Raw genomic sequence first — 17,027 nt, forward strand, 5'->3', positions numbered from 1 at the left:
CAACCTCCCAAATCAAAATTAAAATACAATTTACACTTAGTTTATTAACACAAGCAAGCAGACAGATCTGGGGCAACAAGTCATGGCCAAGGTATCCAGCCTGCAATCATCTTCTTCCCCAATTCCCATTTGTTAATAGGCAGGAAATTAGCGGGTGGATGAGAAACCCATCGGCAGTTTTCAACAAACAACAGAAAATGGGTTTTACCAAAAGTAGGAAGTAGAAAATTTAGACTGGTGATGCCAATTGAGAATGGAGCATACATGACTCTAGTGGTTTACATTCATCTCAAGCTTGCATGCTTTAGTGTTATCCTCAGCTCTGCGAAGGGACTTTCCTCAGTCAAAAGGAGTTCCAGTCTGGCTCATGACTGAGCACGATCCAAGAGTACTGCACTAGCAGAGATGTGATTTTAAACCAAGGCAAAAAGCTGCTCAGGTGGACGTAAAGGAGAATGGAAGTTCTCCCTACTTTTACATCTACATTATACAACCTGCAACTAAAATCACTGAAAATAAAAGATCAGGTTATGTGGCCCACTAATTTGTTCACTGCCATGTTTAACCAACAGCAGTTACAACATTGATCATCCTTGAGTTCTTTGAAATGCTTTGGATGGCCAGAGGATGGTAAATGTCTACATAAATGTACCCACACTTTCATTATATACAGCAATATAGTGATGTAGATACTTGTATAATAATGCGACACTGCTACAGTATTACAGAGCTGTAATAATCTCATCAGAAAGGAAGGACAGTTCAGAGTTCCATTATACAATGCAAGGGAAATAAGTGTTTTCTTACATCAACCCTGAATGGCTGATTTTAAAGTTCTGTACATTATTTCTCAAAGGAAGTAGTTTCTCTTCATCTATCCCATCAACTCCTTTAATCATCTTTAATAACCTCAAATAGATCAATCCTAAATCATCTATATTGAAAGGTATGCAAGACTTGCCTGTGCAGCCCCTTATAATTTAAAGCTGAATCCTTATATCATTCTGGGCAAACTGTGCTGCAGTACCTACAAGGTAAAGACCAACATCCCATTTGTGATTTCTGTACATATACTCCTTAATCTCCCTGTTCCTTCATTGTCCCTGACATCTAGTGATTTAGAAAATATTTTGACCTGTTTTTCTTGGATCTAAAGCAAGTGACTTTTCATTTCTTTACATTGAACTCGTGTCTCTTTGTAATTTTCTGCTCCAATCAGTTACTGTCAACTAACTTTGTGCCACCAGTAAATATAGATATATGGCTTGCTGCTCCTTTATTCAAGACTTCATTAAATAGAAATATGCTATTGCTTCAGCAAAGGTCCCTGGGGAAATACCTCTACTTGCACCACAACAGCACCATTTCATTAATTGGAGTACATTCCCATTATCCAGCTTCCTACTTCCTGTCCAATTCCCTATTCAAATTAATTAGTTGCTTGATTTAGTTTCTTCACAAGGAACCCTGTCACCCATCTTCTGGTAATAGCTACATCTTCAACATTTGTTACCACCTTAAAACATTCAAGTAGCTTCAAGTCCATGCTGGCTCCTTCCCAACTGGATCGTTTATCCAAGTTTCTTTTCAGCCAAATGAAACCCCTGGATTGATTAAAAACATTAAAACAAACAGTTTGATAAAGGACAACATGCAAAACCATCAAGTCACCCATTAAGTGCTTGATTCAGTAAACAGAAGGTTAAAACACTATGTAAACTGGATACTGTGTTTTATTAAACATTATTCAATCACAGTGTTGTCCAAATATTAATCAGAGAAAGTAGGTATCTACTTGGTCTTACGGGAAACTTTCATTGCAATTGTTGCATTATTCACAAAGCAAATTCATACATTCTTGAATTAAAGCAACTAGCACAATAAAATTCATATTAAAAGGTAAGAGGCAGACATACATACAAATTTTAATAAAATGACTGGTTAGCTACCAGAGACAAATATCTGGTATCTAATTACTAAAGGCAAGATGAATGTTGTTGTCAAGCTGGCTATATTTTTAGCAGCAAGTTGCCATTTCAAAATTACCACAAGGCAATCTTGGTCATTGGTTTGTATATTAGAAGAATTGGGTTATTTATGGTCTCTGACTTTGGCTAAGATGGCTGAAACATCACAAGTGGGAAAGAACTATACCCCTCCCAACAATTTGAAGCTAATGGATCATCTAAAGATTGGAATTGCAGGCTTCATCTGAAACTTTGGGTCCAGGCTGTTGCCTCTATACTGATAATGTAGTGATCCTAATACGATTTCTGTCACCAGGTTGCTCAGCATTCTTAGATCTCGATTCTTCACCTTTCTTGCTTTCTACTTTCAACTAAGAGAGAAATCCATTTTGGGGATTTAAACAACATTACATTCATTACACAGAGTGCTCATTCTCCACATTATGGATAGTCCTTGCCCCCCTATGAAAACATTTTTCTCTGTAGGTCAAGGAGGATGCCCAATTGCCTGTCTTGATGTCCTGGTGGCAAGATTCATTACTAAGAAACACATTCATAAAATATTAGCATTGCCCATACACACCATTTCCAACACGCAAAAATGACTATCAGATAAACGCAAAATTCCATTTTAGCTCATCAATAAAAATAGAAAATTATGACCATTCTTCTGCAGGTTCATTTATTGATTGTGATCGGCGATCACAAAAAAACGTGCCATTACACATGGCAAAGTGCAAATTGGCTGGTTCATGTGCTCACACCCAAAGATGTGCTTGATTTATACTGAGAGTCACATGTCCCTAGAAGTCCATATCATCAGAATCTGTGCTGCTCGATGACTGCGCTTCTTCTTGGCTTTCCCCCCACACAAAGCGGTAATTATCCTCCAACTGCTGTTGCCGCTGTTGTTCTTTATAAACCTCTTCACTGCCGCCAGTCTGTTTGAAAAGAGGAAATGTTAAGCTTTTAATGTATGCACATTTCCATTTGTTAACAGGTGAAAATCTTGACAAATTTCTTCATGATCTCCCAAATTCTAATAGGTAATCACCCTCCTTCAGACTTCCATCTTCCCACAATATGCTCTGTCTCATTCACTCTCTCAGATAACAACACTAATGATCACCAAACAACTTAAGCCTAAAATTTAGTCACATTCTGCAACAGAATATATTAATTAATACCCAGTGACCTTATACCGTACAGCTTAATCCTGTCTCAGAATTTTATCAATATCTGAATGCATGATATGCTATGATATTTAATAACTTGGAGCAATAGGTTTTTCTCCCAATTCACATGTCAATGTCACTAGTTATACCAGGATTTATTGCCCGTCCTTAATTGCCCTTGATCTGAGTGACTTACTGGGTAAGTAAGAGTCAAACATATTGCTGTGGGTCTGGAGTTGCATTTAGTCCAAACCAAGCAAGGATGACAGAAACAACACACAAAAAGCTGGAGGAACTCAGCAGGTCGAGGCGCCTGGACTGGATGCAGATGCAGGGTCGACCCAAAACGTTGACTGTCCAGTTCCCTCCGTAGGTGCTGCATGACCCACCGAGTTCCTCCAGCTTTGTGTGTTGGTCCAGATTTCAACATCTGCAGTCTCTTGTCTCTCCAAGGATGATGGAAAGGAAAAATCCCAGTATCAGCCAGGTTTTTAGAATAATCCAATAATTTCAGTCACCACTAATAATATTAGTTTTCTTTTAATTCCGTGTTTTATTTAATTGAATTTAAATTCCCCAGCTGCCATGGGATTTCAACTTGCATCCCTGGATTACAACTCCGATAGCATTACTATGCTACCACACCTCAAAATAAAAGCAAGTTTCAAGTGAGCATTAACTGCCCCACAGGATTAAGAAACGAGATGAAAAGCTCACAACTGTACAGAAGAGTTGGCATGGAAGCTATTACTTCAGTGCACCGATGCCCCCGATTCCAATCTTGAACAGCTGGACAGGACACAAGCCACCGGGGGCCTGGCTTGTGTGCAGGATTTAAAAAGATGACAGGATATGCTCAAACCTTGGTTAGCAGCAAATGATCAGGTACAAAGTTTTTGTCAAAATCAAAATGCCCTTTTCCCAATTTGACCTCAACCACTCAAACAACACTAAATAAACAGTCAAATAACTCTGCATTTACCCTTGGAATTTTTCCTTAAGACTATTTAATTGTCTGAAACCCTGCCAGCTGTGTGTGGCTTCGGTATCTGTACATTAGCACCCAGGGGAAAGCTTTATTTAACAAAAAGGAGAGGAACAGAAGTTGATGCAAGTTGCATATTTTTAGTTTATTTCTTGGTATCCATTCCAGATGTCTCCAAATTTGTATGCAAATTGATCCTCAAAACCAAAGCAAAACCTCAAAGTTGAATGCTTTAGGAACTGTAACAAATAATATGACAGCAAAAGCTTGTGGGTAGAGTTTCTTCTGTTTAGAAAAAGGAAGAGCCTCCACCAGCAGGTCCAGACTTGCAATGAATTATCAGAAAGTGGAAGGTGCACTATATTAACAGATGCTAATATATCAGGAATAGTATGCAATGGATCTATGATTTTCTGATGATGCTGGAGGAGCAGGCTGAGTTCCTACAGCATCATTGTGTTTCCAGCATCTGCGGTCCTTTGTTTCTCTGTGATTTTCTGATATTGGTGCAGCTCCAGAGACCCAGGTTCAATCCCAACCTCTGGTGCTGTCTGTGTGGAGTTTCCACATTCTCCCTGTGACCGTGTGGGTTTCCTCCAGGTGCTCCAGTTTCCTCCCACATCCCAAAGATTTGCGGGTTGGTAGGTTAATTGACCCTAGCGTGTAGGTTAGTCGTGGCATGTAGGCATGTTGTAGAATGTGGGGGGACTTGGTGGGAATGTGGGGTGAATAAAATGGGATTAGTGTTAATATGTGCTTGATGGTCAGTGTAGACTCAGTGGGCCAAAGGGCCTGTTCCCATGCTGTACGCCTCCATGACTGATGAAGTCCCCACACTGTGGGGGTCCTGCTGGTGGAATAGGGTCTCAACAAATGTCACCTTGGTGTTCCAATTGAGAGGACATGAAAGAAAATAGCACAACTGCTCACGAAAACTGGGTTCAGAGTAGAAAACAACATCAACTGTTGTAATCACAGATTCTCTTCTAGTTTGCTCTCTATGGAACAAACATTCTTACCAGTAAGTTGATGAGAAGCTCTCTGAAGGATTTGGTGTCTTCTTCCGATAGCCAGTGCATATCATCATCATCATCTCCAAGTGATCCAGTTGTTACAATCTTCACTTCAATTTTACCTGAAAGAAAAGCCAGTGGTTACGCACAAGTAAACTGCCACACTACATCCTTAAAAGCTTGATCTGCAGAGACCGCATTGTTAAAACATGAATATATTATTGCAACCTGCAAAATATTCAAATGTTTATTCAAATTCCTAAAAATGTACTTGATTGCCAAGAGCGACTGAAGATTAGAGCAACTGCGCAAAAGGGAGAATTTACATTAGAGTTCCATACAGTCCTGTGCATATTGCATCGAGAATTTCATCATATAATTGGATGAATTTCTTTCAATGCTTCAATCGCCCTCTTCATCGAAACATTTCAATCAGTCCATTGCTTTTTTTTTTACTTGACTGCACTCACATATTTACATTTTTTGGGCACTAAAGGCCGGAATTGTGACTTGCAGGAGCGTGAAAAAAAATGACTTTGTTGCAATAGGGTCTGACTGCCTGCCAGTGTCTAATCCAGGAAGGAAAGCCAGAAGGACATCTGCCCAGTGGTTAAATCAGCAGTAATGGTTGGAAGCCAAGAGTTTGAGAGAAGTCAGAAAGAAGCAGTAGGAGCTATTTCTACCTTTATCAGACATTCACTGAAAAATGATGCATCTCATAAGGCGCATGAGAAGCTATCCAGAAACAAGTACACAGGGAGGTGCCTGCTGGACAAAGCAAAGCAACATCTGCCTTGCACTAGCGATTACTGCACTCACGGGAGTGAGGAGTGACTATGGAAAAGCAAAGAAACCGATAACCAAATTGGAATCAAGATCCAGACAGCCAGATTGATAACAACTCATGGATATCTTATAACAACAGCAATTGAATAATTGTGCCACTGCTGGTCATTTTGTTCAGTTAGTTAAGCTACAAAAGAAATATGATATTTGAGAGAAGGATGCAAAAGGAGTTGTGCATAAATTTTGAATCAAGTCCAAGGGCTGATTATAATCAGAGTGAGCTTTAAGTTGTACGATTTTAAAGGAATTGGGAAGATGCAATGCAATGGTATTGTCAATTATAAAAGGGAAAGGAAACAGTGGTGGGGAGGGGGGGGTGGAAATAATGATGACAACTGGTATGATCTAGGCAGAAGTACTTTATTAGAATAATCTGGACAGTGAATCAGAGCAGCCACAATTCAGTCCCTCTCCAGTCAGTGTGGTCACTGTCTGTACATTTTACAATACTTGGGGACAAGCAAAGGAAAACCACTACCATGTCTGAATTGATCTCTCCAGAATCCTGCTCAACATCCGAGGCAATGGTGTCACCTGAGCTGGTCACTCCCAATAAAGGGATTATGACAACTTTAACTAAGCCCACCAGAAAATTTAGAGATGATTGACATAAAGGATAACTAACAGAAGCAGCAAGAAGTCATTCAGCCTCAGTAAGATCATGGAAGATCTTCTATCCCAGCATCACTTCCCTAACACTAACTATATCTGTTGATTCTTTTAATTTTCACAAACCTAATGATGTTAAATATACTCAGTGACTGAGCCTTCACAGCCCATTTGGAGGGAGAATTCCAAAGATTCACTAAGATTCACTAACCTCTGGGTGAAGACATTTCTTCTCATCTGATTTCTTCTGTCCTGAACCACTGATGCTCAATATACTAATCAGGGGAAACATTATCCCTGCGTGTACCCTATTAAGCCCTGTAGGAATTCTGTACGTTTCAATGAGATCACCCTTCGTTCTTAAAACTAGAGTGTAGGCTTGGTCTGCTTAAATCTCGCCTTGGAGGACGAGCACTGCACCAACCTCCTGCTCACACCTCCTCCCCACCCAAAATCCCAGGAGTGAATCTGGCGAACCTTCACTGCACTCCCTTCACTGCAGGTATATCCTTCCTTAGGCAGGGAGACGTGACCTGTACACAATATTCCAGGTGTGGTCTCACCAGGGCCTTATGTAATTCACTAATTTCAATTCTTCTTGCAATAAAGGCCAATGTATGACTTACTTTCCTAATTGCTGCTACACCTGGATTTTAATTTTTAGTGTGCACAGGGACACCCAAGTTCCTCTGAGCACCAACACCTTTTTAAACCTCTCCCTTTTAAAATAATACTGCACCTTTATTTTTCCTACCTAGAAGTGGATAACTTTGCAGTGTAGTGGTTAGCGTAACGCTATTACAGCACCAGAGACCCGGGTTCAATTCTGCCCACCGTCTGTTAGGAGTTTGTACATCTTCCCTGTGACTGCGTGGGTTTCCTCCAGGTGCTCCGATTTCCTCCCACATTCCAAAGACGTATGGGTTAGGAAGTTGTGGGCATGCCATGTTGGCGCCGGAAGCGTGGCGACACTTGCAGGCTGACCCCAGAACACTCTACGCAAAAGGTGCATTTCACTGTGTTTTGATGTACATGTGACTAATAAAGATATCTTATCTTATCTACATTATTTTCCATCTGCCATATGCTCACTCATTCACAGAGCCCGTCCATATCCTCAAAGCCTTTCTGCATCCTCCTTGCAACTATTTATATTACACTTGGTCCCTCCATCCAATCCATTGGTATTGATGTTAGTTAGTTACCACCTCCCAACACAAGATTTACCCTTTTATTCCTCTTGCTTTTTGTCAGTTGATCAATAATCAGTGGTACATTACCTCCCTATCCCATGTGCTTTATCTTGTGCTTTAATTTTGTTTAATAACCTTATGGTATAGTATTGAAGGTCTTTCTGAAAGTTTAAATACAACACTTCAACAAGCACACCCTTATTTATTCTGCTAATGGCAATCTCAAAAAGTTCCAACAGATATGTTGGACGTGATTTCCCTTTCATAAGAAACAATGATAGGAATAGGCTTAAGTATCATTAGTAGCCTCCAGGTTGATGCCAAGGGAACTTGGTAATAGTAATGCCATAGAACATCAAGGGTAGGTGGTTGGATCCTCTCAACAGATCTGGCTACGTCTGGCCCATTTGAGGTGCAGCCAATTGTAACATGATAAACAAGGTCATCCCAATGACTGTGCCATTTTAGTCAGAAGGCCACAGCAAAACACTAAATAGATACTGGCTTGCCTGTTATCATTCACTCTATGCTCTTAGAGTTGAGGTGTCAGCCTGCAGAAATGTCTGGAATTACAAGGCTTTGACAGATCAATGCATTTGAAGGCAATGTTGGTGCCAACTGCTGATTGCCAAAGATATTGAGAACAGATGTTCCCAATCAATATATTATGGGTTATAGTAAAAGATGGTTGTGGCTTAGTCGTGCAGCCGCTAGAGTACCTGCACAAACAATCGTCACTGGTAACTCTGTATACTGCGTTAAGTAAATGATCTGTCTTTACCCCTTTTTATAGCAACACACAAATTGTGCATTTCTATGGGACTTTTTTTTTGTCATTAAGTTTGCATTTTTCTACAACAGCCCTGAATAAAAGTACATTAAGTGCTTATTTTAAATTTGTCAGTGTGCTTTAATTAAAAAGTTATTTCAAGTTTTAAAACGAAATTTAAATCTGCTTGAATAGAGACATTTAAAAACTGTTCAAAAGCCTTTGAGAGTGATGGGCTGTCAAAGGTCATCAAGATTTTCTCCAGAGTGGGGCCTCAGCAGTACCCCACCTGGGGACTACTTGCTGCTTGAAGCCCACTCCACCTCACAGGACCCTCTGCATCCTGAGAAAGCAAGTCACTGTGTGGGGACTGCAGATGGCAGGTCCAGCATGATCCAGCACACAACTGGAAAGCAAATTCAGGTCATCTTTGTTCCCTAGTGTTTCACAAGGTTGCAGCCACTTTGCCTTTGAGAGTCCTGGTTGCATCTGGAAGACCAGTACAAGGTCTGAAGATTAAAGCTATACCTGGAACAGTCTGCCTCAGAGTTTCCACAATATTCCTACCTCTTTTCATTAATGAATGGTGGGTGGCTTGAAGGAATTTCTCAAAACCCTAGTCATTGCTGCAGTATCTTGATACCTTACTACTTACAATGGAGGGTATAGAAGAGAACAGAAGCAGAAATTCTCGGGCAAGAACAGGGTTAAAATGGTGCACCCCCCCATTAGATTCATTGCACACATTTTATGGAAAGGAAACCAGGAACCTCACTCCTATTTGGGCATTGAAAAAAATTTAGGGACCATCTTCTACAGCATTAGAGATAAAAAGAGAATAGAAGAGCACTTCACTGCTTTCAGAACAGTTAGAAGTTTCATAAAAGGAACATTTAAAAATCACAATTTTCTTTCTTGGAATTACCATTTCAACTACCAGACTGTCACCTGACCAGCATAAAAGTACATATTATCCAGAGATTACCATTGCTGAAATCCAGGGCAGCTCTCCAGGTCCTTTCTCAAATTAGTAAAACAAATGAATTTTATTTCTGTGTGCAGAACCTGCTAAACCTCTTTTCAGTCCATTAAAGGCTACGTACAAACAACAGACTGGCACACATGCTACCTGTTGTCTGTCAGACTGGATAGGTACCTCATCAACCCAAATTCTAATTTTGCTTTTCACCTAGAGATTAGCATACAAAGTTCCACAGTACGTTATGAGGTGCAGAACAAATTACTGCTAACATTTATGCTTGCTGTCAGGGGTGAAATGTAATACATTCTCCCAGATCATTTGTTACCTGCTACTTATTGGCCAATGAAGCATTTCACTTTAACAACTGGATTGGCATAGATTATACTTTGTTTTCTTCTTAATTTACACCTAACAACCACATCTTTTCCATTGGAATCAGCAGCTGGACATTGCACCAAAATATAGTATGTCACTCTCAAATACTATTAATGGATGGCAATGTCTGCCACTACTTGGATTTGAAACTACCCTAGTCAAAACTTCCATACCAGATTTCCAAATGTGCACACAATCATTTTTTTTTATGATGACCAACCAGTTTCCTCACTGTCATCTGGGATTTTGTCATCCAATATTAACATATTCCATATCCTGCCCAATTTAGGGGGATTGCTTCTCACTTAATAGCTGAGAAATTAAACCAGAAAACCACCTGTTAATATCTGGTTTGACAGTGGCTACGTCATCAACATAATAATCTTTACTCTGGTATAGTACGCATACAGAACTCATTATCTGCTGATTTTTTATCTATGGACCTACATTTTTGTGAGTTCCTCCCTCCAATCTTGAATTTTTTTCAAACAGAAATATCGACACGTATGTACACGTTAAGGAATCAATTGTCTGTTTAAATACCGTGATGAGTTTCAGACCACTTGTGTCAAATGTTTACAGCTCTGCGCTGTTCTAATAGAGAGCAGTTTCTGGTTACACAGCTGCACCTTGTGATTTCAAAACCAAATCACTGCTTTTAAGTTTCAATACATTAAACTGAAATAGTTTGTTAGCTACTTTCGTTTCCTTTTAGGTATTTAAAATGTGGTAATGAACATTTTCAGAACATAGAGAATATTTGTATCTATTCGGGGAGTGCACTGGGTACATAGGAGAGGGCTTTAGTGGTATCCATGGGAAATCTATACCTTATCCAACAAGGACTCTTATGTAAATATGATTTTAAGGTGCCTGTTGGACAGCAGCAAGTTCATTCTGTTATATTTAAGGCCTTTGTGGGACACTCCAATCCTGCATCTTTTAAATTTGGCAACAAGCATCCCAAAAGACAACTCTGATGCAGATAATACCAGACACCATGATGAAGGCTGTTTGAAATAGCTACCACGATGAATGATGGCCCCATAGACCTGTTTGCGTAATTATTTCCCCAGGTCTACCTTTGAACAAAAAGCAGCAACTACAAGAATATCAGGTGAGCAATATTCAAGGTATCCATTTTCGGAAAAGAGAGCAAATGCTTGAACTGGGATGCAAAGGACACTTCCATATTTTAAATAATTCCAATAGACTTCAAAACTGAGTTTATCAGGGGTTAAAATGGTACTATTTCAACATCAGTTAACAGCTATGAAAGAATAAATTACACACAATCAAAGTGAAATGTGGAAGTTGAGATACACTCCTAATGACACTTCCAACAATTACAACTATAAAACACTTTCAGGAAACATGTATCACCCTTTACTAGCCAATGGGTTTGACCTAGATCAGGGGAGAAATCCATTGCACATCATCAGCTCTGGCAGGGAGGCAGAAGCTTGTATTCTTTGATTAAAAAGAAAAGGAACCTACTATTGTGTCACCACTACAGCCACTCTCCTACATGAAATCAATATGACCTTCCCAGCACAGGGCCAAAGTTTTACTTCACTCCACCTGCCCACTACTATTTGTCAACATGACCCAATGAGTATCAAATCACATCTAGATCAATACAACTGTAACCAATGCTTTTAAAAACAGAATTGCATGACTACATTGCTCAGTTTGGACATATTATTATGCTAACTGAAGATTTCTCAATTGGTCTAATGCCCTAATTCCTTAAATTACTCATGTGCTACAACAGGCAAGAGATTAAGAGATGAACAGTATGGGAAGTAAGGCACACTGGTGAAATATAGGACTTAATGTACAAGCTCACCCTGGGTCCACAGTGTTCGTCACACCCATTGGTGGTATTAATAGCAATGTATTTGGTATGTGTTCTAACTTGAAGCCAACAGGGACTGAACTTTCAATTTAGCAGTATGCTGTTTACATTTTCCATCCAGTAATGGGTGCTGACTGACTTATAACAAGAGCTTCTCCCATCCTAAGCTGAGTTTAAAAAAAAAGAGTAACAATAATTTGACTTGATCATTTGCATCCTTTGTATTGACCGTGTTAATTGAAATGCTTAATCAAAACATAAGCACACATATTCTTGATATTACTCAATTTTAATTTTGCTTAGTTTTATATTTGCTCTGTTGAACACAGAAAAGGCCCGTGTAGGTGGTTGGCACAGAGGGCAGTACGGTGCAAAGAATTAGCCAAAATAAAAGAGAAAACAAGAACTATGAAGGCAGAGCCCTCAGGCTGACACATCTTGGGAAAGAAATGCTTTCAGCAGCACAAGTAGAATTGTGGCACAACACAGCCAAACTGATACTTGTGCATAGGAACTAAGGCCACTATGTTAGTTGGGTTTAGTCAAAAAATAGTGACGACAGGCATCAACTGGTTATAGACTTACTTGCCAAGGACAGTCTCATTACTGTTAGTGGAGAAACTGACATTTGTCTGGATTACAGTTGCACTGGATAAAAAAAGTCTTAGCGACCACGTGGCTAATTTGTGCCAAATAAAAAAAGCCACCATACTTCATGTGATGCAGCTTTTCTCGATATATAAAAATGGCAGATCATCATGGTGACATTTCCTAACGTAGTATGGCATTGCAAGTAGAATTGCACCATCCCTGAGACTTGATTGGGTCGTGCACGTGTCAACAGTTTTCTGCAACAGATGTAAGCATAATAATGCCATTCCCGGTGCAATGCTTATTTAAAACATCGCTGGGAGAAAACGGTTCAGACTGATTCAAAGCACACAGGCTATTGAGGACCCGTGACCCAGATTTTCTTGGTGTTGCTTGCCTTACCAGCTGTGCGATTCTGAAAGTGTTTCCCTGAGCAGGTCCCAGCCCAAAGCTGGAACCTCAACTCAGGTTAGTCCCTCATCTACAAAATGTTGGAGGAACTCAGCAGGTCAGACAGCATTTATGGAGGGAAATGAACAGTCAGCGATTTGGGCTGAGACCCTTCATCAGGATTCAATGAAGGGTCGTGACCCGAAACGTCGACTGTTCACTTCCCTCCATTGATGCCGCCTGACCTGTTGAGTTCTTCCAGCATTTTGCGTTCGTTGCTCCAGATTTCCAGCATCTACAGTCTCGTGTCAACCCCTCATCTAATCAGCTTTCTTCACTGCACGAAGATATTCAAAATAACCTGCCAGTAAACAAGAATCTGTGCATACTAAGGAACACTGTACAGATCTAAACCATCCTCATATCTGAAAATGTGAAATAACCTGGTAAAATATGCTCCAATAATATTTAACAATTTGGACCAAAACCAAATGACTAAGCAAATTTTAACTGTTCCAAGGATAAAAATAAGACAAAAAGCTCACAATCACAAGGTTAGTTTGGATGACATTACTTCAGCACATGAACTTGCCCCATTCTAAATAATTTTTCTTAATCTTTCTGTACCTGTAGACAAGGCCAGAATTTATAAATTAGCCCAAGGAATGGGCGATAAATGTGGAGGGCAGGTTATAGTGTACACAGTGTGTATGTGCAGAAATTTGAAATGGGCAATTATTGCCCTTGGAAAGGTGGTGGTGATGTGCCTTAAACTGCTGCAGTCCTTCTGGTGAAGATGATCCGACAGCGGAGTTGGGCAGAGTTTTCCAGGATCTAGACCCAGTGATGAAGGACCGGCAATATACTTCAAAGTCAGGATGGTGTGCACCTTGGAGGGGAACCTGTGGCATTCCCCTACACTTGCTACCCTTGTCCTTATTTGTGGTAGAGTTACAAGTTTGGAAGATGCTGTCTTGAGTAGCCTGGGCGAGTAACTTTATAGATGGCACACACTACAGTCACTGTGTACTGTTGGTGGAGAATGAAGTGTTTAGGGTAGTAGATAGAATACCTAGCAAATAGACTGATTTGCTCTGGATAGTGTCAAGTTTCTTGAGTGTCATTGGAGATGCACTCATCCAAGCAACTGCGGAGTGTTCCATTACACTCCTTACTTGTACCTTGTAGATGATGGAAAGGCCTTGGGTGTCAGCAATCAAGTCACTTACTGCAGGATACCCAGCCTCTGACCTGCTTTTGTTGCCATTGTATTTATGCAGTGGGTGCAGTTGAGGTTCTCGTCAGTGATAATCCCCAGGATGTTGATGGTGGGGGACTCACTGATGGTAATGCCATTGAAATATCAAGGGTAGGTGGTTAGATTCTTACTAGAGGTGGACATTGTCTGGCACTTTTGCGGCACATTACTTGCCACTTATCAGCTCAGACCTGAATGTCGTCCAGGTCTTGCTGCACACAGACAAGGGCCACTTCATTTGGTGAGGAAATGTGAATGGAATTGAACATTGTGCAATCACCAGTGAATATCCCCACTTCTGATCTTGTGATGGAAGAAAGGTCACTGATGAAGCAGCTGAAGATGGTTGAGTCCAGGGCACTGCCCTGCGGAACTCCTGCAGTGATGTCCTGGGGCTGGGATAATTGACTCCAACAACTCGAATAATCATTTCTCTTTCCCAGTTCTGAGAAAGGGTCCCAGACCTGAAACGTTAACTGTTTGTCCTTCCACAGATGCTCCCTGACCTGCTGAGTGTTTCCAGCATTTTCTGTTTTTAATACCATAACCATCATCTTTTGTTCAAGGTATGATGCCAGCTATTGAAATGTTTACCCTTCAATGCCCATGGTCTTCAGTTTTTACCAGGGCTCCTTGATGCCACACTTGGTCACATGCTGCCTTGACATTAAAAAATAGTCACCCTCACCTCAGGAATTCAGCTCTTTAGTCCATGTTTGGACCAAAGCTGTGAGGAGGTCTGGAGCAGAGTAGTCCTGGCAAAACCCAGACTGGGCACTGGTGAGCAGGTTACTGGTAAGTGCTGCTGGATAGCACTGTTGACAATCACTTCCATCATTTTGCTCCGACTGATTGGGTGGTAACTAGCTGGTTTAGATCTGTCCTGCTTTCAGTGAACTGCACATAGGTAATTTTCCACATTGTTAGATAGATACCAGTATTGCAATGCAATGGAACAGCTTGGTTAGAGATGTTGCTGGTTCTGGAGCACAAGTCTTCAGTATTACAGCCACTGAACACACAGAGGAATAATGCATTTTTGGTGGCAAACCTACACTTAGGTTCAACTTTTTAAACTAATAAAAATGACCTTCATATTTTCCACTTAAACCATTCTCAATGCAAAATACACACTTTGTACTTGGACAGAACTTAGGATACAGAAATAAGTCTCACACGGCTACATCTCCAATTGTTAAGCAGACAAACTACTTGAAAAGATTCAGTGCTCACAATAATCTTAATCCCCCATTCAGTAATGGAATCATGTTTAAGGACTGAAAATTCAACTAGTTCATGATTTGGAATAAATGAAGAAAAAGTTGCGCTGAAGCTACAAAATTTCAGTTACTGGATATCTCTTGTGTGGAGAAAGATTGAATTATCAAAACTACCACGTGGCTGAACTAGGCACCAGAAGTCGACAGGTGCATTTTCTCTCAAGGCCTTCACCTTAGGGAAAAACAGAACTAAGACCAAAAGCAACTAACTTGGCAGCTAAATATCAGAATTCCATTGCAACGATGTGTAGTGCTCAAACTTAACTGGAGATGGTTCCAACACTTGCACACAATTGGCAGCAGGCGCAATAAACTGCATTGCTAGGTTAGATTACATGTGTTCTAATAAATAAATCTTTTCCCTTTTACAGTTTCTGACATATAGAATGGAGGGAGGCTAGTGCCAGATTGGCAGTTATTTCCACTTTTGGAAACACAAATGTTAGGCAAGGATTAGATGCAGGAAAAATAGTCTCCACCTTGTCAAAATGCTAACATCAAAGTGAATAATGTGGCGGACTGCACACGCGGGACTCGAACTGCCATGGGGAGCCGCGGGCGTACGTGTGGTAGCGCATTTTAAACTACCCGCTCGGGGTGGACCTTCCGGGAACAGTCGGACGTCACATCCGCCCCGCGGGTCACAGTTGCCCATGGGTAGAGAGTTTTGCACGCTTTTCTGTTCTTGGAGTAAAGAGTCTTGAGTTCAGCACCCTCTGCCTCCGTGTGTTTCTTCAGTAGCGCGTTGCCTACAGCCACAATAAACTGAATAATAACTTTCATTTATATAATAGCTTTAATGTAGCAAAAACATACGAAGGGACTTCATGTTTTTTGCATTATTAAATAAAGCAAAATAGACACCAAGCTGCAAATAAGTATTAGGGCAAATGATCTGAGGCTTGATCAAAGGTTTTTTTAAAAAAACTTATTGAAAAAGAGATTGAAAGGCAGAAAGGTTTAGTGAAGAAATTCTAAAGCTGGGTTCTTTGCAACCAAAGGCACGAGCTCCAATAGCTTAAACTTAGACATGTTTCAGAGGCCAGAGTTGGAAGTGTGCAGATATCATGGATGATTACTAAAATGGAAGAGATTATAGAGAAAGGAAGACATTTCAAAACCAGGATGGTTTTTCTTTTTAAAGAACCAGCCTAGTTCAACAAGCGCAACAACAATGGACAAATGTCACCTGGTGAGAGCTCAGAAGTGGGCAGAGCTTTGGATGACCTTCAGCTTTCAGAGAGCAGAATGAAGATGGCCAGCCAGAGAGCATTGAAATGATCAGGTCTACAGATACCAAAGGCAAGGATAACTGTTAGAGCAGCAGAAGAGTTGAGACAGGATTGGAGTTGGATGACATCACAAAGATAGATATTGGCAGACTAAGTGGCAATATGAATATAAGTAACCCAAAACCCAACTCAGGGTCAAGTACGACAATGTTGCAAAGGGTCTTGTTTCGGTTTCGGTTTCAGATAGTTTCCAGGAAAAGGGATGAAGTCATTGGGTATGGAATGGAGTTTATGACAAGGATTTTGGCCTTTCCAAAATTTAGTTGAAGGTAATTTTGCTCATCCAATATTAGATGTTGGGCAAAGAGTCTGAAAATGTAAAGACAGTGGAACGGTGAAGAGGAATAGTGGTAAAGTAAAGCTGGGTGACATCACTGCATTGATGTTTTGGGGACAGAGGTGGTGGAGGAGCAGCAATAGAACCCATTACTGGTGGACTCTCTG

General features: G+C 40.5%; 1 protein-coding gene across 2 annotated transcripts in view; it reads right to left on the minus strand.

Moving 5' to 3' along the window:
* Positions 1 to 1,715: 1,715 nt before the first annotated feature.
* The window catches only part of os9 (OS9 endoplasmic reticulum lectin), a 55,241-nt gene continuing 39,929 nt past the window's right edge, over positions 1,716 to 17,027 (minus strand). For both annotated transcript variants that reach the window (XM_052009648.1, XM_052009646.1), the window contains 2 exons: positions 5,147 to 5,262; positions 1,716 to 2,908 (listed from right to left, as the gene is read on the minus strand). In XM_052009648.1, the coding sequence (XP_051865608.1) occupies positions 2,771 to 2,908; positions 5,147 to 5,262 (254 nt within the window). In that variant the 3' untranslated portion in view covers positions 1,716 to 2,770. The remainder of the gene's footprint in view (positions 2,909 to 5,146; positions 5,263 to 17,027) is intronic.

The sequence above is a fragment of the Pristis pectinata genome, chromosome X (assembly GCF_009764475.1).
Source record: "Pristis pectinata isolate sPriPec2 chromosome X, sPriPec2.1.pri, whole genome shotgun sequence".
Classification (NCBI taxonomy): Eukaryota; Metazoa; Chordata; class Chondrichthyes; order Rhinopristiformes; family Pristidae; genus Pristis; species Pristis pectinata.